At 38.5% G+C, this 25,727-nt stretch overlaps 1 protein-coding gene and 1 long non-coding RNA gene across 3 annotated transcripts; one reads left to right on the plus strand and one right to left on the minus strand.

Annotated features, from left to right (window-relative positions):
- Positions 1 to 7,442: 7,442 nt before the first annotated feature.
- On the minus strand, positions 7,443 to 8,207 carry LOC128862074 (uncharacterized). 2 transcript variants are annotated; one of them, XR_008454421.1, is made up of 3 exons: positions 8,124 to 8,207; positions 7,932 to 8,064; positions 7,443 to 7,881 (listed from the first exon to the last, which is right to left on the minus strand). It is a non-coding gene; the product is annotated as an uncharacterized LOC128862074 (long non-coding RNA). The 2 variants fall into 2 exon arrangements; XR_008454422.1 differs by having other exon boundaries at positions 7,932 to 8,057; positions 8,124 to 8,170.
- Positions 8,208 to 13,125: 4,918 nt separating this feature from the next.
- Positions 13,126 to 24,685, plus strand: LOC128862075 (uncharacterized). The gene is given in 6 exon segments (XM_054100486.1): positions 13,126 to 13,557; positions 13,617 to 13,749; positions 13,800 to 14,123; positions 14,125 to 14,241; positions 14,312 to 14,405; positions 23,029 to 24,685. Coding segments are annotated over 4 exon segments (456 nt in total). The 5' UTR covers positions 13,126 to 13,557; positions 13,617 to 13,749; positions 13,800 to 14,037; the 3' UTR covers positions 23,188 to 24,685.
- Positions 24,686 to 25,727: the final 1,042 nt, after the last annotated feature.

Consider the following 25,727-nt stretch of genomic DNA (forward strand, 5'->3'; position numbering starts at 1 on the left):
ATTATTGAACATTTCACTTGATTTCTGCATTTTGCGAAATGTTCAACACCACGATTATGAGAATAATAAAGTTGGACAACGCGTCACTTCAGCATCACACAAAAATAAATCTATGATAATCCGCACATAATTTCATCACATTTCCACCGACTTATGGTCATGCCAGTCTACTATTGCGACAAACTCAGTACACCTGAGAGCAGAGGACTGATTACATCATCCCGACGGTAATATTTAATAGGCATTTTAGCACTCTCTTGCCATCTCAGGAGGAATGGAGTAAGGGATTCTCACTACACAACTTCGGCACTACAGTCTATACAGATGGCTCTAAACCGGATTGTGGTGTTGGAGCAGGTATATATTTTCATAGACGACTCAAAATTGAAATATCAGTCCGTCTTCCTAATGCTTGCAGTGTTTTCCAGGTGGAAGTACTGGCAATTGTGGAAGTTTGTAGGTTACTAATCGCAGATTTATCTTTTAAAGGCAATATCGCAATTCTTTCGGATGCCAAACTTAAGCAGCAGAGTAGGAATAGCCTTACCACCTTAAGTGTAAATCATAACGTTAGCTTAATCTGGGTTCCAGGACAACGGACCATCGAAAGTAACGAAAAAGCAGATGAACTGGGAGTAGAAGTATCTGCCATGAATAACATTTTTGGAGAATCGATATTCACACCACTGGGTGCAATCAAGAACGCAATTTCCTCAAAGTATCTTCGAATTGCGGATTGTAGATGAAGAGACTAAACAATACGCAAAATTAGCAGCAGGGTTGGGCATTTTGCACTACCACTAAATTGCACTACCACTATTTTTTTAGTGGTAGTAAAACAAGGGTTTCATTATCACTAAATACGCTTATTGCACTAATTATTTAGTGCACTATGCCCAACCTTGATTAGCAGGCAACGTTAAGGCCCATCTACCCTTTCAAACAAACGCCAACATCGATAAACATGAAAAGACGGGACGCCTGGAGACTCCCGGCAGTCTTAACTGGCTTTTCGTCTATTTCGATTTCCCATTTCCTCTGTGAACTCCCTGCCTTATGGAAGGAGAGAATGTCAACGCTGCGAAAACCACTATTCGAGAGGTAACGAACAGCTGTCTCGCTTAGACGTCAACAACCTAAGGTTCTTAAACCGCACGACTGAATATAGTCATGCTGTAAATTGTCATTAAACAAGTTGGTAGCGAGGATGTGACAACAAAATGGTACGGAAGCGCTAGTTGTATTCTGGATGAATCACCACTTTAACCAACCAACCATCTACCGACAGTCGGTTCTACGTTGTCAGAACGACCCGGATTTATATACGGCTAACTACTGTCACTTTAATAGCAAAGATTTATGGGAGCAAAGGTAAAGTTGTTGTAGCAGTTCATGAAGCCTTGCCGGTATGGTGTAATCACTGGCCGTCATCTCATCTAACGGTAGGCTCATAAAATTTCGCCTAAAAATCATTTCAAAAACTATTTGGATAGGAAGGAGATGCTTAGAACAGGTCGTAGCAGTGCAGCAAAAACAACAAGAGCAATGCATTTCGCGTTTGTTTTTGATGCGACACGCTTAAACCCTTGGGTTTATTTAACGTCTGAGACGCGTCATGCACTTGTTTGCCCTAAGAGCGGATGACGTGTTTTATTTTTATTAATTTATTTTTGTGTTGCAATTCTAATTACCTGCAGCCGCTACATACATATGTCACTAATATTTTAGAAATAAATGAATTCTTACGTAAAATTTACTACTCCAAGCAACAAAATTTTTTTCTCGGTTCCACATGCAAATATTTTCTGAAAAAAATCTGTACTCAAGGGGTTAAATTAAAAAAAAATTGCGTCGATCTGCCTTTGAAATAAACAGAATAGCCGAAGCGACAACACACAAAAAGGTTTCAGGACACTTCAGTTGCTGTAGAGAGCATTTGAAAAAAAAAACAAAAAACACAGAAGCACGCAAACACGACGTTTGTACTTTTTGCAGCTGCAATATTTGGTAAGTTTGGTAGTTAGTAGTATAAGTTGCACAGCAAGTAGGAGTGATCCATATCAATAAAATCAAACAGATATTTCTTATATTATATTTTTTTATTTATTAAGTAAATTTCGAATTTGAATTCAATACTTTCACATTTTTTGATATTAGAAATATTTATGTCAAACGGCACTCTATTTTGACTAGGATTAACTGGCAGACCAGAATGGGGCTATGGTAAAAGTCTAAATATGCTCTAATCTGCCCACAATATGTAGCTGTGTTTGTGGTTGTTGTTGTAGCAGTATCTTCGCCCTGTCAGTGTAGTGTAATCACCGGTCGTCTTCGTCTAGCTCATCTAACTGTAGGCGGGGTGCCTTCACGTGCCGGACATATGTTTAGTATGTCGGGGTCGATTCTGGATAAGTAGGAGTTTAACCTGCTACAGTATCCAGAACGTAATTGTGCCAAGGTTACGCGGGACTCTCGGGGAAGCTGGAGCTCTTCGTCTGCAATAGGTGGTGGTTGGACTCCGATAACGGCATTCGGGGGTCGGGAGCTTAAGAAGGTGGTAAGGGTCTCCCGATGAATGTCGTTTATGGCCTGTCTGTACACTGTCTGATCCTGGAGTGGTCTGTCCGTTTTGTCCAGGATCTCGTCCACGTAGTTGAGGAAGTGCCTCCTGATGTGCCTGGGAGGTGGCTTTAACTCAAGCAGGTGTCTGCATGGGTGAGGCCTACGGTGACACCCTAGCAGAAACTGATTGCTAAGCAGTTCGTTATGCTCCTTCACAGGAAGCATGTGATCCTCGTCATGCAGGTGTTGTATTGGGGACATCAGGAGACATCCTGTCGCGGTCCTAATAGCAGTATTTTGGCAGGTCTGGAGCTTCGTTCACTGCGTATCATTGGTTCCGGGCGACCAGACAAGCGCAGCATAATTAAGAACCGGTCTTCCTATTGCTTTGAAAGTCGACAGCAACATTTCTTTGTCTTTGCCCCAAGTGCTGCCGGCAAGCGACTTGAGGACCTTGTTGTGATTCTGTACTCTCGTTGCAATAGCGGTTGTGTACGCTGAGAAGGAGAGCAAGCTGTCAAAGGTGACTCCCAATATTCTGGGGTTGTTTACCGTCGGTATTGGGGTATCATCGACGTGTACCTGAAGTTGCAGCTTGACCTCCTTTTAGGTTTTAGGTTTCTCGCAGTGAAGAAGCGAGAAAGGCGGGCGAGGTGGTCGTTTACTTTTGTGCATAGGCCATCAATGTCATTGCCCGACGCCATTATCGTGCAGTCGTCGGCGTATGAGACCAGTGAGACTCCCTCTGGTGGCTTGGGGGAGTTTCGAAATGTAGAAATTAAAAAGCAAGGGTGAAAGGACACCACCCTGCGGTACTCCCTGCTTTATTTTTCTCTGTTTTGACGTTTGGTCTCGAAATAATATATCATCGACGAGTGACGACCACTCAGGTAGTTCGCGGTCCACCTTTTCAGCCCTGGCGCGAGTGTCGACTGTAAAATGTCATATAGTAGCGTGGCGTGGCTGACTGTATCGAAAGCCTATTATAAATCCAACGCTACTAGGACAGTCCTCTCGCAGGGGCGGTTTTGGTTTATTCCGCGGTTTACCTGGGTGTTTATGACAGTGAGTGCCGTCGTGGTGCTATGCACTCTTCGGAAACCATGCTGGTGTGAGGCTGGAGTCAGGTGTTATGTAAGAAGTGGGAGTAGAAGGGCTTCAAGCGTCTTCACTACTGGGGAAAAGAGAGTTATCGGACGATAGGACTCCCCTTGGTTGGCGGGTTTCCCAGGCTTCAGTAGTGGGACCACTCTCTCTAATTTCCACTTATCAGGAAAGATGAGAGTGGCCATAGACAGGTTGAAGACCTTGGTGAGAAATTCTACTCCCAGTGGACCCAGCTTTTTCAGCATCAGCATGTTTAGTCCGTCAGGGCCAATGGCTTTAGATGGTTTCATATGTTTGATGGCCCCCTGAACCTCGTCGCTGGAGAAAGCAAGCGGTGCACTGTTGTATGTCAGTTTGTGCAACCGTCTGGTGGCACAACGTTTGGATCAGTCGACCGGAGGTTGCAGTATAAACTGCCGGCTAAAGTAGCTCGCGCATCTCTTCGGATCCGACGAAGTACGACCGTTAAAGGTGATATCCACCTTGTCGTTGTGCTTCGTCGGGCTCGACAGGGACCTTACGGTGGACCAGAGCTTGCTCACACTAGTGGTGAAGTTGCAGGACTTCAGATGCTCTACCCATTTGGTCCGCTTGTGTTGGGTTACCAGTTGCCGGATCTCCGAATTGAGGTCCTTTATTCGAGGATCCCCGGGATCGGCCTGGCGTAGGCGATCACGCTCGTTAGCCAGAACAGCTGCTTCAGCTGGGAAATTGGGACGTATGTCCCGGATCCGTCCAGCGAGTATGAAGCGAGCCGCGGCGGCTGTGATCACCTTGCGGAATGCGCGGTGATTTTTTTAAGGTTGATATATGGCCGGTGATCCGCGGAAACAAAGTCGGCAGGTTTCTCGATCGAGATGATAATGGGCAAGTGGTCTGATGCAAGCGATAGCATAGGTCGCCAGGTTATGGTATTTATTAGAACTGCGCTAGCAATTGTGATGTCAGGCGAGCTGCTGCAATTGCCCACCACCCTAGTGGGGGCGTCGTCGTTTACAGTGCTGAATGTCGAATCGTCTATCTGCTCTGCCAATAGCTGTCCCCAACGATCATTTGGCAGGCTTGAATGCCAAAGATCGTGATGCGCATTAAAGTCACCTACTACCAATCGGGGTTTTCCCCTGATGAGCGCACCAATATCGGGGAGATATCCTGCCGTGCAGCAAGTGACAGGGGGTGTATACAGTGTTGCCAGAACCAATCGCAGCAGCGTACTAAAGCGATGATCAAAAAAGTAATAGATTGCTGTACTCCGTAATAGGAGTCTCAGCAAAATTAACAAAAAAAAAAAAAAAAAAAAAAAAAACATTTTTCTAACAGCGGCCGCCCCTCGGCGGGCAATGGCAAACCTCCGATTGTATTTCAGCCATGAAAAAGCTCCTCATAAAAAATATCTGCCGTTCGGAGTCGGCTTGAAACTGTAGGTCCCTCCATTTGTAGAACAACATCAAGACGCACACCACAAATAGGAAAAGGAGCTCGGCCAAACACCTAACAGAAGTCTAATTTTCGTTTAATAATAAATCTGCACGACAAAATACGGATTCCTTCTTATGCATACATGTAGATGTTCTTTTATATTAAATTCTTGTTCATGGTCCATTGAAAAAATAATCCGCAATTATTTCACGTGAGAAAATGTTCAGAAACACTCACCTTTCCATACTGATGTATCAACAGTATTTAATTGACTAAAACGAAAACAAAACACTCACTATCACACTGACATGCTCATCACAGTGACAATTCTCGAACTGAATAAACTTCTAACAAAGCAGTAAAGCTCATTCAGAAAGGCAGAGTCAAATAAACGTCATAACACAGTCAGTAACACAGGATATCACTAATTAACATATATTCTTCCAACAATACGTCTTTTATAAAACATTTTTTTCAAAATTTGGCTGAAATTGTAATTTAAAACATGAACAATTTTTTTCCTCTTTCCTCTTAGAATTGGAAATTGTAATAGATGTCATATGAAGTGTAATAGCGTAATAAACTGAGAACAAATGTAATAGATCTATTACAATTGTAATAGACTGGCAACACTGGGTGTATGGATATTATAAATTTTGTGCTCGGCATCGCCTGACCGGACAGCTATACCTTGACATTCTAAGGTGCTGTCCCTGCGGCCGACGCCTTCATCGATGAGACGGTACTGCACTGAATGGTGGACTATGAACGCTAGGCCCCCACCGTTGTCTCGCTCGCGGTCCTTTCTATGCCTTTCTAGCCGTCCCTGGTAATCAGGGGGGAGCTAGCGTGCAGTTTTGTCTTCTGGATCGCAGCTGTCTTGATACCATACCGGCTCATGAAGTCGACTATTTCGTCAATCTTGCTCGTGAGTCCGTTGCAATAGCCTGAAGCTTCGCGGGAGTATGGTCGTAACTAGGAGGGTGAGGGATGCGTGATGTTGTCTACGTTGGCCCTGCTGTGCGTTCCGCAAAATTGTTTGTGGCCTGATGTTGACTGGCGGCCGCGCCACTGGGGGCGGTTGCGGGTGCAGAGCTCTGCAGCAGGGGGCCACGAAGTCGCGTGTCCACTCACGGGTGGTGTGCAGGCCGTAGCACCTCCGAAAATGGCACCAGCCACTGCAGGAATTGCATTCGACAGTTGTCAAGTTCCGAGGAACTACGGTCCGACACACTGAGCAGATTGTGCGGGGGACCAAGAGCTGCTGGTTTGCCCCCGCACTGGGGTAGGAGCAGGAGGGTTGTGGGTCAGAGACGGAGTTGTGTTGGTCGTGGGGGCTCCTTACCGTTGAGGTGTTGGTGGCGGCAGTGAGACGTGCCGGCACTGAGGGCAGTGTCGCCGTTGAGGCAGGGGCCCCCTGTGAGCGGGAGCAACACGTGGCCACATACCTTGTGAACCACTCCCTGTGAGTCTTAAGGCCTGAGCAGGTCTTAAGATGTCACCACCCGTTGCACTTATTACACCTAACCGAGGTGGAGTTCGGGTGGAGCCGTTTGTGGCAAATGCAGCAGTAAAATACCTCTGGTTGGGTTCGACGCCAGCCCGGAAGAGAAGTATTTGGAGCGTTTCCACGACAGTCGGTTCTACGTTACCGAAACGACCCGGATTTATATCCGGCCAAGGACTGTCACTCCAGCAGCATTCCCCGTATGTAAGTATGGGGAATGTTTATGCTGCTACAACAACAACAACAACAGAAGTATTTGGAGCAAACTTGCTGCAATGAGTTGCTCCTGTGACGAAAGATTGGGAGTGGGACACGGTACACTAGACAGGGCTAGTTTACTGGGGCGGCAGCCCTTGGTCGGAATGTTTGTGCTTGTTTGTTTGTGGTGCATTATTGCGGCTTTGATAAAGGTTAAGTAGAACTTTTGTGGCTATACAAGGTTTACCGATCTGTTTGACAACCAAAATGGAAAATTTATTTTAATTAATAAAACCCAAAGAATCTCTATAGAATTTGGTTCATTCACTTTACAAAACCAATGTGCTCAAATTTGGAAAATTCATAAATTGTAGACTCGACACTCCATTAATTTTAATTTAAAAATTGAACTAAAAAAAAATATAAGAATTCTTTTAATCCAGCAAACTCTCTCCTTGGAAACTCCGACTTCACTTACATACCTCAAATTCATTGGGGAAAAATTACGCACTTTTCTCATTTAATTTAGCTGGAGGCAATCCAAATAATGCATTTCCTATGAATTTGTAGACGGATCTGCAAATAAGAAAATATTTCCATGTTATATAATATATATATATATATACATATATTTCCAAAACGTTGCCTTAAGTCCACACCCTCTAGCTCTTCTGCTTCAGGAAGATCCTCTTTGTTCGCTATTGCATTGATAACTAAGCCAGGTTCATATGAGCATAACTCTGGCAAATTCCATTTTTTAAATTGCTATGTTGTTAAAACTCAGTGATCCGCACTCCTCATGTACATTAGTTTCAGCCATCTCGATACGCTGATTCATATAGTCTACCATTTATGCGAACTGCGATTTAAATGAATAGATACCGAGAAAATTATACTTCATATTTTCCCGAGTATACTGTTTGTTAAATTTCGAAGCAGTAATCACTTCATCAAGGCTTCTAGGGCTACAACCCTTTTCTTCTAAATGGCTCAAAACCTTCTTTTTCATGTAACCATACACTTGAATTTTTCCCCCAGATACGCATATTTTTGCTTCTTTGGGATCCGGTGCCTGCGCTAGGGCATTGCTAAAATAATAGAAACATTTGAAACTGAATATTTGAGAGGATTTTAGTACCTCTCATGATTGGTTGCAGATTTCGTTAATGATGTTTCTATTTTGTCAAGCTGTTTTTCTGTTTCCACAAGAAGGTTCCTCTGGCCTGGCTAGTTCCTCCTCTAAGATACATTTCTCCTCAGGCCGCTGACTCCTGCAACCATAAAAGAACAATAATAATCAACAAAGAAAATTATTTCTCAAAACACTTACTTATCTCCTTCAATAACTTCCTCCATATTACCAATTTGTATATTTTTTACACTTGCATACAACGCCGCAGCCAGCTGTTTCAACACAATGAACAAAAATGAACATTAATGCTACCATATCGTACATATTTTCTAAATAAGGTAATATTAAAATTAAAATAAATTATTTAATATATTATATATAAGAAAACAGAATTCGTAAAATCAATTATATATGTTAACTTAAAAAATTATTAAAACCTAATTAACAAATTATTTAAAAGTTAGTAAGTAGTTGTTAAGTTAGTTTAAGTTGGCAAAAAAGGCCAAAAAGCAAATAATATGCTTATATCTATTCTATTCTAATTTCGAAATTTAGAATCAAATATATTAGAAACAGCTGTTGTGCAAAAAAATAAAATTTTTATTTCCAGATTTAAAAAACCTAAATGAAAAGCATTGTAATATTGCGGAGTACAGTATTTGTAGTTTCTATTTAAAGGAAGAACCGCCTGCAAAAAAACTTCTGGAAGATAAAGTCGTATTGACTTGGCGAATATAAAAGGAATGTGTAGTGTTTTCTTAATAGTGTTTAACCGTGTTTTATTAAAATATTACACCTACTCATAGCGGCATTTAGTTTCAGTGGGCCAATTGCATTATTTTTATGGTTTGTTAGTCACAATGAATGTAGTTTTCAGGGCATTGGTCACAGAAGTGGACAGACTACCATTCGGAAGTGCGCAGGTTCGAATCTTCGCGCATGAATTATATAAAAAGCAAGCCAAGGCAAACCTCCAAGTGTATTTTTACCATTAAAAAGCCCCTCATAAAAAACAATTTGCCGTTCGGAGTCGGAATACTCACAAATAAACACAAATTATATATGTGTTATGACTCGGATGGCCTTTCGGGCATTTTGCTGAAGAACTGCTTGTGTCTCGCTGAGCCTCTTACAATTATCTATACTAATATTATAAAGAGGAAAACTTTGTTTGTTTGTTTGTTTGGTTGTAATGAATAGGCTCAAAAACTACTGGACCGATTTTAAAAATTCTTTCACCATTCGAAAGCTACATCATCCACGAGTAACATGGATTATATTTTATTTTGGAAATAGGGCTCGAGATATAGGTCAAAACGTGGACCCGGGTAACCTTCGGATGTGTATGTACAATATGGGTATCAAATGGAAGCTGTTGGTGAATGCTTTAGTCCAGAGTATTTTTGATGCCGCTCCGTGACTAGGGTCTCGAGATAGAGACCAAAATGTGGACCCTAAAATGTGTTTGTACAATATGGATATCAAATTGAAGCTGTTGGTGAATACTTTAGTACAGAGTATTTTTCATGCCGCTCCGTGACTGGGGTCTCGAGATATAGGTCAAAACGTGGACCCGGGTAACCTTTGGTTGTGTATGTACAATATGGGTATCAAATGAAAGCTGTTGATAAGTGCTTTAATACGGGGTAATTTTCATACCTATTGATGACTAGGGTCTGGAAATATATGCCAAAACGTGGACCCGCCGTGTCTTTGCACCGAATTAAGTAGGTATTGAAGATGGTTTCCGTATAGTTTGGATACCTATTGGTAGATAGGGTCTCGAGATATAGGCCAAAACGTGTACCCGGGTAACCTTCGGATGTGTATGTACAATATGGGTATCAAATGGAAGCTGTTGGTGAATGCTTTAGTTCAGAGTATTTCCATCCGCTCCGTGACTAGGGTCTCGAGATAGAGACCAAACCGTGGACCCTAGAATGGGTTTGTACAATATGGATATCAAATGAAAGCTGTTGATAAGTGCTTTAATACGGGGTAATTTTCATACCTATTGATGACTAGGGTCTCGAAATATATGCCAAAACGTGGACCCGCCGTGTCTTTGCACCGAATTAAACCAAACTTACGCACATTGTTAAGTAAGTATGGAAAATGGGTTTCGTAAAGATTGGTTGTAATTCGGAGCACTGGCAACGGGTACAGCGTTCTTTTGAACCAGCCATAATGTCGGTTACTTTTTTAACGCTTGGGGCGGAACTGAACTGTCAAATTGACAGTGTGAGTTACAATGTGTCAATATTTCTTTCTGATTTGGATGCCATAAGGAAAAAACGTACATAAGTGCAACATGTAAAAATTGTTTGTGAATTTTTTTGGAGTGGATTTTGGAACAGTGAATAATTTCGTACGAAATTTGAGAGTTTAATGCGAAATCCGAATGAAATTATGTGTTCGTGGAAAAAAAATTTTTTTTCGTTTTTTTTTTTTTGAAAAATATAAATGGATAATGGTTAAAAAAGCTCCAATGCTTAATAAAACATCTAAATTGAAACGAAAAATTCATGGATGATCAGGAAAAAAGACGATTGTTTATTCATATGCGTTGATTTGAACTTTAAAAACAATCTTCTTTTTTCCTGATTTTCAATTTATATTTTATATTTACTCAAAAACAAATAGAAAAACAAAAAATATTGTTTATGCCAAAGCGCTTGAATAAAGAATAAAGAAATAAATAATATGAAAATCATATATTTTCTGTTCTAAACCATATCTATTCTATTTTAGTGTGCCCAGCGAAGGGGGCCGGGTTTGCTAGTATTTAATAAATCGTTGTCCTCCGGTATCTTTGTTGACGACTGGAAATTTACTTCCGTTACGCCTATATTTAAGAGTGGAAATAAAAATGATGTTAGCAATTACAGGCTGGTTTCGAAGCTTTCGTCTGTCTCAAAACTTTTTGAGATAACAGTGAATGAAAAGTTATATTTTGCTGTCAAAGGCCTAATCGTTGCAAGTCGCTCCACTGTCACTAATTTGTCTATTTTCAATGATTACTGCATTTCAGCCTTCCAGAACAGATCTCATGTTGATAAAATGTATACAGACTTCTCTTAAGCGTTTGACAAAGTATCGCACCGAATTCTCTTGTCGAAGCTTGCATCATTGGGTATACATTCCACGTTTATGTCGTGGATCAATACGACATCCCGTGCATTTATTGCGTCCTCTGGTCTCCCACAGGGAAGTATTCTAGGACCCCTTCTCTTTATACTCTTTATTAACGATATTGGTTCTTGCTTTTCTTTTGCTGAGCACTTGTTGTATACTGATGATCTTAAAATATTTGCGGTGATTAACAGTGTAAGGGACTCTGAAAAATTGTAAACCGACTTGCACAATGTCCGGAACTGGTGCTATTTAAACCGTTTGTCACTAAATATAAGCAAATGCTTTCACGTAAAATATGCTAAATCAAACAATACTTTGGATACTTCGTATAGTATTGCTGGCTTACCTTTGCAATCCGTTGAGGATATTAAAGACTTAGGCGTTATTTTCGACTCTAAGCTGAATTTCACCAACCATGTTAACCACGTCATAAGACAATCATATGCGATTCTAGCATTCATACGCCGAAATTGTTCTGCATTTACCAACCCACACACTCTCAAAATATTGTATTGTGCTTTTGGTAGATCGAGATCAAAGTATGCCGCTGTTATTTGGAGACCATACCAAATAGGTCTGTCTAATCGGATTGAGAGAGTTCAGAAAGTCTTTCTTCGTTTTGCGCTCCGATCTTTAAACTTTTCTGAACCTATACCATCGCACCTCTCTCGATATTTATTGATTGACTTAAAACCACTTGATAGCAGACGATCTATTCTATCGTGATCATTTATTATTCGTATCATTTCTGAATCTATTTATTCAATTTAATATACCCAATATGAAGCTCCGACAGTACGAAACCTTGTAATTAGCTTCTCGAGAACCAATTATGGGGTGAATGCTCCGATTCCTAAGGCGTGTGCAGATTTAAATATGTTTTTCAATTCTTCTGGTGCTGATTTTACATGGCCGTAAGGCATCTTAGCCAATCATCTTAAATCGTTCTTTTCTTAGTAACTACTAAACTATTGTACATTAGCTTAATATAGGCTGTAAGAATGTATCCATTCAAAGACAATAAATAAATAAATAAAATAAATAAATAAATAAATAAATTTCATTTTAATAATTTTCTAAGTTAACATATATAATTGATTTTACGAATTCTGTTTTCTTATATATAATATATTAAATAATTTATTTTAATTTTAATATTACCTTATTTAGAAAATATGTACGATATGGCAGCATTAATGTTCATTTCTGTTCATTGTGTTGAAACAGCTGGCTGCGGCGTTGTGTGCAAGTGTAAAAAGTATACAAATTGGTAATATGCATGATGCAAAGAATAATGAGATGGCGCCCATCGTGGTCCAGTTACTTGGCGCTCAGCGAATTTGACAACTAGTTACGTGATTTTAGCTCCAGTATGGCCAGATTACCATTTTCGTAACTTGATTTAGCATTTTTTTTTTTGTTATTTTTATTATTTTTTGTCTCGGAGTTTTAGTTCTTTCTTCATGACATTTTTCTAGCTGTTCTAATTAAAATGTCATGTTTATAATTTTGTAAAATATACATTTTTTAATAGTTATTTAAATAATTCACTCAGTTTTATTTAGCTTTACTTTTTTTTAACATCTGGTGGAATTGCCCGCGATTGCCGGTATTGTTGGTGTTCTTCTGCTTTCGGCAGTCAAATCTCTCTCTCGCTACTGCAGAGTTGCCTAGCTTTGGATATAAAAACGCACTAAATGCCCATTTAAAGAAAATAAAACGCGAAATCTTATTGTGTTAAGTAAGAACTTTGTATGCGTGACAAATTGTCTGTAAAATGTGCGTTTTTTTTAAATAAATGTGTTATGCTTATGTACAATTTAATTTATGAGTTTTTTTTTGTTAAGGGAACGACTTTTTTGCTATATTTGAAGTTATGTAACTAGATAAGGTACTCTTTTTGTAAAAATGTCAGTATGGTTTCTTTAGTATTTTCTGGTATTTTGTTGCTTATTTTTACTATGAATACACCTCTTGATGCTCTATGTCTCATTAAGGATTGATGACCGGAAGAAACGATTACACCTCTATGGTTTCAATTCGCATTCAATAAATTCAAAGGCTTTTTAAAATGTGTGAAAAGGTTTTCAATCTTAAGAAGAGTTGAGAGAGGGGCATTTAATATTTTTGCATAGCCTTAAATGGAGCCAAAAATTAAATTTGCACTTTCAAATTATCAAATTTTATAAGAGTAAAAAAATTTTCATTAGCACTAAAATCTTCTCAGAGTGGCCTTTTTTAAACTTCTTTTGTATAATAATACAGTTTTTTTTTAACCTAAAGTTTCGCTAGCCGTAAATTAAAAACAAAAAGAAACAAACACCAAACTTAAAAATTGTCGCATTTTCGGTATAAAAAAGCACTAAATTTATTGCGAAGAGCAAATGGTTGGCAATACTGCACAACTCTGCAAACGTGACGTCACGTACGCTCTGATGGGCGCAATCTTCTTTCTATCATTCTTGGGTAATATGGAGGAAGTTATTGAAGGAGATAAGTAAGTGTTTTGAGAAATAATTTTCTTTGTTGATTATTATTGTTCTTTTATGGTTGCAGGAGTCAGCGGCCTGACGAGAAATGTATCTTAGAGGAGGAACTAGCCAGGCCAGAGGAACCTTCTTGTGGAAACAGAAAAACAGCTTGACAAAATAGAAACATCATTAACGAAATCTGCAACCAATCATGAGAGGTACTAAAATCCTCTCAAATATTCAGTTTCAAATGTTTCTATTATTTTAGCAATGCCCTAGCGCAGGCACCGGATCCCAAAGAAGCAAAAATATGCGTATCTGGGGGAAAAATTCAAGTGTATGGTTACATGAAAAAGAAGGTTTTGAGCCATTTAGAAGAAAAGGGTTGTAGCCCTAGAAGCCTTGATGAAGTGATTACTGCTTCGAAATTTAACAAACAGTATACTCGGGAAAATATGAAGTATAATTTTCTCGGTATCTATTCATTTAAATCGCAGTTCGCATAAATGGTAGACTATATGAATCAGCGTATCGAGATGGCTGAAACTAATGTACATGAGGAGTGCGGATCACTGAGTTTTAACAACATAGCAATTTAAAAAATGGAATTTGCCAGAGTTATGCTCATATGAACCTGGCTTAGTTATCAATGCAATAGCGAACAAAGAGGATCTTCCTGAAGCAGAAGAGCTAGAGGGTGTGGACTTAAGGCAACGTTTTGGAAATATATGTATATATATATATATATTATATAACATGGAAATATTTTCTTATTTGCAGATCCGTCTACAAATTCATAGGAAATGCATTATTTGGATTGCCTCCAGCTAAATTAAATGAGAAAAGTGCGTAATTTTTCCCCAATGAATTTGAGGTATGTAAGTGAAGTCGGAGTTTCCATAGAGTAAGAGAGTTTGCTGGATCAGAGGAATTATTATAACCTTTTTTTAAGTTTCATTTTTAAATTAAAATTAATGGATTGCCGAGTCTACAATTTATGAATTATAGCTTATATTCTCCAAATTTGAACAAATTGGTTTTGTAAAGTGGATGGGCCAAATTCCAGAGATATTCTTTGGGTTTTATCAATTCAATCAATTTTTTCACACAAGTTCGAGTTAACTTAACTTTTATCAGAGCCGCAATAATGCACCACAAACACAGCTACATATTGTAGGCAGATTAGAGCATATTTAGACTTTTACCATAGGCTCATTCTGGTCAGCCAGTTAATCCTAGTCAAAATAGAGTGCCGTTTGACATAAATATTTCTAATATCAAAAAATGTGAAAGTATTGAATTCAAATTCGAAATTTACTTAATAAATAAAAAAATATAATATAAGAAATATCTGTTTGATTTTATTGATATGGATCACTCCTACTTGATGTGCAACTTATATTACTAACTACCAAACTTACCAAATATTGCAGCTGCCAAAAGTACAGCCGTCGTGTCTGCGTGCTTCTGTGTTTTTTGTTTTTTTTTTTTTCAAAATGCTCTCTACAGCGACTAAAGTGTCCTGAAACCCTTTTGTGCGTTTCGCTTCGGCTATTCTGTTTATTTCAAAGGCAGAGTGACGCAATTGTTTTTTAATTTATCCCCTTGAGTACAGATTTTTTTTCAGAAAATATTTGCATGTGGATATAATTTTTTGTTGCTTGGAGTAGTAGATTTTCCGTAAGAATTCATTTATTTCTAAAATATTAGTGACATATGTAGTGACTTCAAGTAATTAGAATTGCAACACAAAAATAAATTAATAAAAATAAAAAACGTCATCCGCTCCTTTGGCAAATAAGTGCATGAAGTGTCTCAGACGTTAAATATACCCAGGGGTTTAAGTGTGTCGCACATCTAATCACAGCAAGATAAAATTCTTAATGCTATTGTTAATTTTTCAGCAGCATTTTAAACCCTCTTATTCCGTGGTCAGTTAGAGGATCACCGAGAAATAAACAATTTTTCGAATTACAATTTTTACATATCCACAATTTTTGTTGTGAATTTTAATGACATATATTATATTTCTGGAGTGAAATAGAACTGATTTTAAAAAATTATTATAACTTTTTTATAAGCGCCATCGAACTGTGAGACCTTCTACGTTCCCACGTAGTCGGTTCTACGTTACCGTAACGACCCGGATTTATATCCGGCCAAGGACTGCCCCCTTCCAGCAGCGTTTTCCGTACATGCATCGGAAATGTCTCTGCTGCTACAACAAGAACAACCTGTTTAAACAAAGCATTTAAAAAACTTCGAACTTTAAATAACCTCCATCTACGGTCCATTGCACAGGTAAAAGCAGTAGCTGTTTTGATTTTTTCTATTTATTCGATTTCTAAATTACCAAATTTGGTTTCAATTACTCTAAACTGTCAATCTGTGTTTATAGATTTTTATATTCTAGGGACCAAAGGCAAACGCGAAATGCGTTGCTCTTATTGTTTTTGTGCTACTGCTACGACCTGTTCAAGGTACCTCCTTTTTATCCAAATAGTTTTTAAAGGGATTTTTAGGCAGTATTTTATGAACCTACCGTTAGAAGAGTTAGACAATGACGACTACCAAAAGCCAGTTAAGACTGCCGAGAGTCTCCAGGCGTCCCGTCTTTTCATGTTGATCAATGTTGGCGCTTGTTTGAGATTGTAGATGGGCCATAACGTTGCCTGCTAATCAGGGTTGGGCACGGTGCACTAGATAATTAGTGCAATATGCGAATGTAGTGATTTGAAGATCTACAATCCGCGATTCGAAGGTATATATATATTAGCGTCTTGATGTTGTTCCTAGAGTTTCAAACCGACTCCGAACGGCAGATATTTGTTATGAGGAGCTTTTTCATGTCAGAAATACATTCGGAGGTTTGCCATTGTCTGCCGAGGGGCGACCGCTATTAAAAAAAACGTGTTCTTTGTTTTTGGTGTTTCACTGAGATGCAAGCCTACATTCTCTCTGAATTCCGAATGGTAGTCACGCACCAACCCATTCGGCTACGGCGGCCACGATTCGAAGGTACTTTGAAGAAATTGCGTTCTTGATTGCACCCAGTGGTGTGAATAGCGATTCTCCAAAAATGTTATTTATGACAGATCCCCCTCCTGCCAGTACATCTGCTTCTTCGTTACCTTCAACGTTACCAAGACGCTCAGATTTTTCAATTTTGAGTCTATGAAAATATATACCTGCTCCAACACCACAATCCTCTTTGGAGTGCCATAAAACTACTATGCTGCTCTAGTGCCGAAGTTGTTTAGTGAGAATCCCTTACTCCTTTCCTCCTGAGATGGCAAGAGAGTGGTAAAATGCCTATTAAATGTTACCGTCGGGATGATATAGTCAGTCCTCTCCGACGTTTACTGAGTTTCTCGCAATAGTAGAAATAGTGGAAATGTGCAGAAATTATATGCTGATTATCCTCGATTTATTTTTGTAGGACAAATGAAGTGGGAAATTCTTAATATTATATATTGATGGTATTTTCTCACGCTCCTCATCGCTTTATTATTTTATTGAATTTAAAACACATATTATAGTATAGAGTATACACGCTCCAGCCGGTGTACAATGAGTTGGGCGGTTGTTTAGTATACCATAAATGTTTCAACATGATAAACAACGCGTTGTCCAACTTTATTATTATTATATGCGTGGTGTAGAACTTTTCGCAAAATGCAGGATTCAAGTGAAATTTGTTCAATAATAATAATCGAATTGTTTATTTTATTCTTATTTTATATATTATTCTTATTTTATATATTAAAAAAAAATTAATTAAAAAAATGAATTAATCAATTTTTTTTAAATTAAATTTTTTTTTATTTTTTAAATTCTTTTATTTAAACATTTTTTTTTAATTTTTTATTTTTTTTTTTAATTTTATTTAATTTTTTTAATTTTTTTAAATTTATTTTATTTTTTAACATTATTTTTAATTATCTTTTTAAGCTTTTTTTCTGTGGAAAGAACTAAAAAGAAAAATGTAAAATCTAAAGTTGGTTGTTGTTGTTGTTGTAACAGCATAAACATTCCCCATACTTACATACGGGGAATGCTGCTGGAGTCACAGTCCTTGACCGGATATAAATCTGGGTCGTTTCGGTAACGTAGAACCGACTGTCGTGGAAACGAATCATTAATTAGATTTTTAATCTAAATTTGGTTGTACAATCTGCTTATACACGTTCCAACTCATAGTGCAACCGCTAACTACGCCCACCAAAAATTAAAAACAATTTTAATTTTCACGCAACCGTTGTACAACCATACTTATATGATACAAGCGTGTATCCAATATGCCCATGTTGACACAACGGTTGGAGCGTGCATACTTTGCCTAATACATCATTATTCAACTTTCAGCGCCAGCATTGAGTCTAATAAAATTTTACCTTAGCGATCGTGCGTAAGCTGTATGTGCCAGTCACAGCTTATCCAGCTATTTGCCCATAACTAAAGGTGTGTCCCAAGGTTCTATTCTTGGCCCGTCAAAGATCTTCCAAACGTACTAAAACATTGTAATATTCATGTTCATGCCAATTATGTTCAATTGTATTTATGTTAGTTGTGACTTTGTGTCCATCAATAAATGTATTTTAATAACCTCAACAGTGATTTAGAAAACGTTAACAAGTGGGCCTGCGACAACGGGTTGCTATTAAATCCAAACAAATCACAGTGCATCGTTATTTACTAAAATACATTTAAATTTGACGACTGCAATGAAGTGAAACTGAATAATACTAAACTTTGTTCTATAGTGAAATAAACAAAGTCTATGGTATGCTAGGATTATTATAGACTATTCAGAACTTTATCCCCGTGAAAATTCGATTGCTTTTTTTGTCCTTGCGGTCCGTTTTTGCAACCTCCTACCACTGAAAATCAAAAGAATCAGAAGCACACTGCGCTTTAGAAGTGAACTGATATATAATATTACTTTGTTACCAATAGTTGCTAATATGTATGTATATCTTTCTTTTTATCTTTTTTCTTCTCTTGTATTTCTATACCTTCACAACTTCAACATTCTTTATAAAGGGTGGTTAAGTTTCAAGCGCCGGTGTTGATTTTGAATAAAATAGAATTTTTTAAAGAAATTATTGTCATTTCTCTATATTATAATAATATTTGTATGGCTCAATTACGTATGGAACAAAACATCGACCAAATGGCCGCCGCGGACTCGGCGGCACACCTCCATCCGATGGTCCAAATTTTCGATGACGCTGAGGCATGCCGTTAATGTGCCGAATTATCTCATCCTTAGCCTTATCGACGTACACCTTTTTTTTCACATAACCCCAAAGAAATAAGTCCAACGGTGTCAAATCACATGATCTTGGCGGCCAATTGACATCGCCGCGACGTGAGATTATTCGGCCACCAAATTTTTCGCGCAAAAGAGCCATTGTATCGTTATCATCTCACGATAGCGAACACTATTCACAGTAACTAAAATAAATAAATAATTGGCGCGTGCACTTCTGTTAGGTGTTTGGCCGAGCTCCTCCTCCTATTTGTGGTGTGCGTCTTGATGTTGTTCCACAAATGGAGGGACCTACAGTTTCAAGCCGACTCCGAACAGCAGATATTTTTATGAGGAGCTTTTTCATGGCAGAAATACACTCGGAGGTTTGCCATTGCCTGCCGAGGGGCGACCGCTATTAGAAAAATGTTTTTATTAATTTTGCTTTCACCGAGATTCGAACCAACGACACAGTACAGTAACTGCCCTTGGAAAAAATACGGCCCAATGATGCCGCCGGCCCATAAACCGCACCAAACAGTCACTCTTTGTGGGTGCATTGGTTTTTCGGCAATCACTCTTGGATTATCATTCGCCCAAATGCGGCAATTCTGCTTATTAACGAATCCACTGAGGTGAAAATGTGCCTCATCACTGAAGATGACTTTCTTCACGAAGTGCGCGATATGAATTTCGATTTGAACGCCCGTTTTCATAATAAGCCTGAATAACTTTAACGCATTGCTCGATTGTGTATCTTTCCATGGTTCAATTTAAGCTAGTCTGAAATTGAAAAATGTCAAATAAAATGCAGAAAAAACTTGACATTTAGGTGTGGTTCACATTCAACATAGGCCCTTGAAATTTAACCATCCTTTATTTTATATCCTACTGACTCTGCTAACCCACTCCTAACTCCATATACATTACCTTTATGTGTACTTACGCTATGTTATTATTAAGAATAGTAGTCATAAGTTCAAGCACTGTTAAATTACTTTTGGTTGTGTGCTTTATAAGAAAACTAGCAAACCCGGCCCGCTTCGCTGGGAACACTAAAATAGAATAGATATGGTTTAGAACAGAAAAGATATGGTTTTCATATTATTTATTTCTTTATTCTCATACTATTTATTTATTTATTCAATACCACGTTTTGGTCTCTATCTCGAGACCCTAGTCACGGAGCGGCATGAAAAATACTCTGAACTAAAGCATTCACCAACAGCTTCAATTTGATATCCATATTGTACAAACACATTCTAGGTTCCATGTTTTGGTCTCTATCTCGAGACCCTAGTCACGGAGCGGCATGAAAAATACTCTGAACTAAAGCATTCACCAACAGCTTCAATTTGATATCCATATTGTACAAACACATTCTAGGTTCCATGTTTTGGTCTCTATCTCGAGACCCTAGTCACGGAGCGGCATGAAAAATACTCTGAACTAAAGCATTCACCAACAGCTTCAATTTGATATCCATATTGTACAAACACATTCTAGGCTCCATGTTTTGGTCTCTATCTCGAGACCCTAGTCACGGAGCGGCATGAAAAATACTCTGAACTAAAGCATTCACTAACAGCTTCCATTTGATACCCATATTGTACATACACATCCGAAGGTTACCTGAGTCCACGTTTTGACCTATATCTCGAGACCCCTGTCACGGAGCGGCATGAAAAATACTCTGAACTAAAGCATTCACCAACAGCTTCAATTTGATATCCATATTGTACAAACACATTCTAGGTTCCATGTTTTGGTCTCTATCTCGAGACCCTAGTCACGGAGCGGCATGAAAAATACTCTGAACTAAAGCATTCACCAACAGCTTCCATTTGATACCCATATTGAACATACACATCCGAAGGTTACCTGAGTCCACGTTTTGACCTATATCTCGAGACCCCTGTCACGGAGCGGCATGAAAAATACTCTGAACTAAAGCATTCACCAACAGCTTCAATTTGATATCCATATTGTACAAACACATTCTAGGTTCCATGTTTTGGTCTCTATCTCGAGACCCTAGTCACGGAGCGGCATGAAAAATACTCTGAACTAAAGCATTCACTAACAGCTTCCATTTGATACCCATATTGTACATACACATCCGAAGGTTACCCGGGTCCACGTTTTGACCTATATCTCGAGACCCTAGTCACGGAGCGGCATGAAAAATACACTGCACTAAAGCATTCACCAACAGCTTCCAATTGATATCCATATTGTACAAACACATTCTAAGGTCCACGTGTTGGTCTCTATCTCGAGGCCCTAGTCACGGAGCGGCATGAAAACTACTCTGTACTAAAGCTTTCACCAACAGCTTCCATTTGATACCCATATTGTTCATACACATCCGAAGGTTACCCGGGTCCACGTGTTGGTCTCTATCTCGAGGCCCTAGACACGGAGCGGCATGAAAACTACTCTGTACTAAAGCTTTCACCAACAGCTTCCATTTGATACCCATATTGTACATACACATCCGAAGGTTACCCGGGTCCACGTTTTGACCTATCTCTCGAGACACGGAGCGGCATGAAAAATACTCTGTACTAAAGCATTCACCAACAGCTTCGAATTGATATCCATATTTTACAAACACATTCTAGGGTCCACGTGTTGGTCTCTATCTCGAGGCCCTAGTCACGGAGCGGCATGAAAAATACTCTGAACTAAAGCATTCACCAACAGCTTCCAATTGATATCCATATTGTACAAACACATTCTAGGGTCCAAGTGTTGGTCTCTATCTCGAGGCCCTAGTCACGGAGCGGCATGAAAAATACTCTGAACTAAAGCATTCACCAACAGCTTCCAATTGATATCCATATTGTACAAACACATTCTAGGGTCCACGTGTTCGTCTCTATCTCGAGGCCCTAGTCACGGAACGGTATGAAAAATACTCTATACTATAGAAATCATCAACAGCTTCCATTTGCTACCCATATTGTACATACACGTCCGAAGGTTACCCGGGTCCACGTTTTGACCTATATCTCGAGACCCTATCTACCAATAGGTATTCAAACTATACGGAAACCATCTTCAATACCTACTTAACAATGTGTGTAAGTTTGGTTTAATTCGGTTTAAAGACACGGTGGGTCCACGTTTTGGCATATATTTCGAGACCCTAGTCATCAATAGGTATGAAAATTACCCCACATTAAAGCACTTATCGACAGCTTTCATTTGATGCCCATATTGCACATCCACAACCAAAGGTTACCCGGGCCCACGTTTTGACCTATATCTCGAGACCCCAGTCACGGAGCGGCATGAGAAATACTCTGTACTAAAGCATTCACCAACAGCTTTCAATTGATATCCATATTGTACAAACACATTCTAGGGTCCACGTGTTGGTCTCTATCTCGGGACCCTAGTCACGGAGCGGCATGAAAAATACTCTGAACTAAAGCATTCACCAACAGCTTCCATTTGATACCCATATTGTATATACACATCCGAAGGTTACCCGGGTCCACGTTTTGACCTATATCTCGAGACCCCAGTCACGGAGCGGCAGGAGAAATACTCTGTACTAAAGCATTCACCAACAGCTTCCAATTGATATCCATATTGTACAAACACATTCTAGGGTCCACGTGTTGGTCTCTATCTCGGGGCCCTAGTCACGGAGCGGCATAAAAAATACTCTGAACTAAAGCATTCACCAACAGCTTCCATTTGATACCCATATTGTATATACACATCCGAAGGTTACCCGGGCCCACGTTTTGACCTATATCTCGAGACCCCAGTCTCGGAGCGGCATGAAAAATACTCTGTACTAAAGCATTCACCAACAGCTTCAATTTGATATTCATATTGTACAAACACATTCTAGGGTCCACGTTTTGGTCTCTATCTCGAGACCCTAGCCACGGAGCGGCATGAAAAATACTCTGAACTAAAGCATTCACCAACAGCTTTCATTTGATACCCATATTGTATATACACATCCGAAGGTTACCCGGGTCCACGTTTTGACCATTGTCCCGGCAATTATTCGAATTTTTCTCACCTTTTAAACCTTCCCTAGACCTCCACGAATAATTCAAGACCAAGATAAGATAAATCCGTTCAGCCATTCTCGAGTTATAAGCGAACATAGGGACAGATTTTCACATTTATATATATAGATAGAATAGAAGATAGATAAAATAAAATAAATAAATAAAAATAAGTCACACTCATCTAATATATATACAAACTTTCTTTTTAGATTCTTGTTGGAGAAGCCAATACGAATGTTGGCGATTGTGCGACAATGCTCCTGAACAATCGATTACAAAACTGCAAGGAGCTGCCGTTTTGCAGGGAGAAAGAAAAAAGTAGCATCGACGCTTTATGTCTAGAGGATGAACAGAAATTTACTCAATAATGAAAGGCGGGCACGCTCTGCATATTCCAAATAAAATAGGGCTATACTAATCTGTATTTTATATTTTTTGAATTGGTGATTTTGTTCGTAAAGATTATAATACCATTGCAAATAAAAAAAATTATTGTAATATGTTGATAGAATTAAAACGCACCACTTTAAATATTTGTCCACATTTATTACACACTCAAATATTATTCCGTACTTTAAAAGAGTTGACACAAATTTGTATATATGAATGTAGTAATTTTTATGTTAATTAATTCCTCTTATTCTTTGTTACAATAACCCACGCCGATTTACTTATCACTTGCACGTGTTTAAATTTACGCCTCAAAAAGATTCATTCAACCTTTAAATGAAATTGCTTGTTGCATGTAGTTTACTTAAAAAAAAGCTAAACTGAGTGTTCAGAGTTTTATGGAGTGTTGTAAAAGTGACAGATAACATATTTTATGTTTTATTTTGCATGTACACGTGAATGTGGATTTTATTTGACAATTAGAAAAACGTCAAAGTTTATGTGGGTTCAAAATTCTTTCTTTTTCGACGGGTTCAATTTTTTAGCTAATTGAGAAGGTACAGTTTTTAGTGTAAATTTTATTAAGTAATTAAACTACATATTTTACGACTAGAAGTACATATGTATGTGTTACATAAGTGTTAACATAATTCTGTAAATAGTTTTTAGTTTTATAAAGTAGTTTGGCTTTGTTGTAATAGACTGCAATAACCAAGTTGTTGCTAATTTAAGTAAGGTAAAGTACTTTGCGGTGTGATTTGTGTAGTTTGCTTTAGTTATTTTTGGCCTAAGGAACTTCTTCTTGGACAAGTCCTTCGGTAGAGCACATTTACCATATAAGAATATCTAAAACATACTAATACGCGGAGTGTTACACCACATTCCATATCTGTTTATGCATATTTGTATCTATGTATGCACTATATATAATATTATAATATAATAATTACACTAAAGTAGTTTGTAAAAATAATAAACTGCTTACAAAATTTGGCAATTGCCCTTGACTGTAGCAACTCATTTTTGATTACTAAAATTAATAATACAATTTATTTATTTATGTACGCGTTACATATGCAAATAAGTTAACTTAATTAATTCAAATTCAGTCGTGTTTGAGCTTTTGCTTTCCCCTTATACATTTTTAATACATATGAGTATGTATGCAATTAATATATGGTTGTATGTACATAAAAATATGTGCGTTTCTAATGCGAAAGAAATTTTGTAAAGTACATTTTTTATAGCAATCAAACAAAAAGGCTTCAGACTAAAAAAAACGACAAATTGGATGCATTTTTGCCAGCGATAGGACTTAAATGCATAATTTTTCCTTTGTATGTTTGCTAACTAATAAATACTTGTACGAAGAAGAACCAATAAATAAATTAATATATTATTTAAAAACCTTTTACGGCCTGAATTATATGGCATGGGCTTGGACAATACGATTTCACCCTATTGGTCTACTCTCTCTCTGGCTACGTGAAAAATATGGTCTATACCAGGGTGGCCAAGCTCCTTGATAGTCCGAGCCATTTTTAAAAATTTGAAATCTTTCGCGAGCCGCAATTAAATAAGTATTTAAAAGATATGCATAAAATGGTATATTATTAAACATTTTTTTTACAGAAACTGAATTTAAATATTAAAAATTAAAATTACATTTATTTCACTATTCATATTATTTAAAAAAAAAACGTTTTGCTATTGAAGTAAAAAGGAAATAATAATAAAAAATATCAATGAAAATAAATTAATAAAGACGTACAGGGTTTGATTGAAAAGTAATGAGCCTTCTCGCGTGGAGCGTCTACCAAGCAATCAACCGAATCGGCTGGTGGGGGAAAATGATCGTTGGACCTTCCCCTTCCACTAGAAACCGGTCCCCTGTTTGAAAAATGAAAATGCAGCGATCGTTGGAGCAACGATACTTGATCAAATTTTGCGTAAAGCTAAACAAAACGAGTACCGAAACCATTGGGCTACTCAAGGGGCTTACGGTGCTCCTTCGGCTGAAAAACCGCGTCGCCCGGGTTCGGCCCGACCTCGTCAACAATTGGACCCTCCATCACGACAATGCGCCGGCGCACACCGCCTTCCTCTGCACCTCTGCATTGGCCAAGATGGGGGTTCCGGTACTTCCCCACCCTCCCTACAGCCCAGACCTTTCCCCTCCGGACTTCTTCTTGTTCCCGCGCCTGAAAAGAAAGTTGAGGGGGAGGTGTTTCGACTCGATCGAGGCGATCCAAAAAACTGTGACCGCCGAATTGAACGCGATTCCGGCGGATGAGTTTAAAAAATGTTTCCTGCAGTGGAAGGACCGCTACCAGCTAAAGGGTCCTATTTTGAAGAAGATTAGTTGTAAAAGCCAAAAGGTTTAATAAAACTGCTTAAAAAAATAAGGCTCATTACTTTTCAATCAAACCCTGTAGGTAGAGGAGTCAAGCCCATCGTAGTAACAAAAGGCCACAGAATGAGTTAACGAAGATGCATCAAAATGCCGCTAGGGTTTACA

The sequence above is a fragment of the Anastrepha ludens genome, chromosome 4 (assembly GCF_028408465.1).
Source record: "Anastrepha ludens isolate Willacy chromosome 4, idAnaLude1.1, whole genome shotgun sequence".
NCBI classification, from domain to species: Eukaryota; Metazoa; Arthropoda; class Insecta; order Diptera; family Tephritidae; genus Anastrepha; species Anastrepha ludens.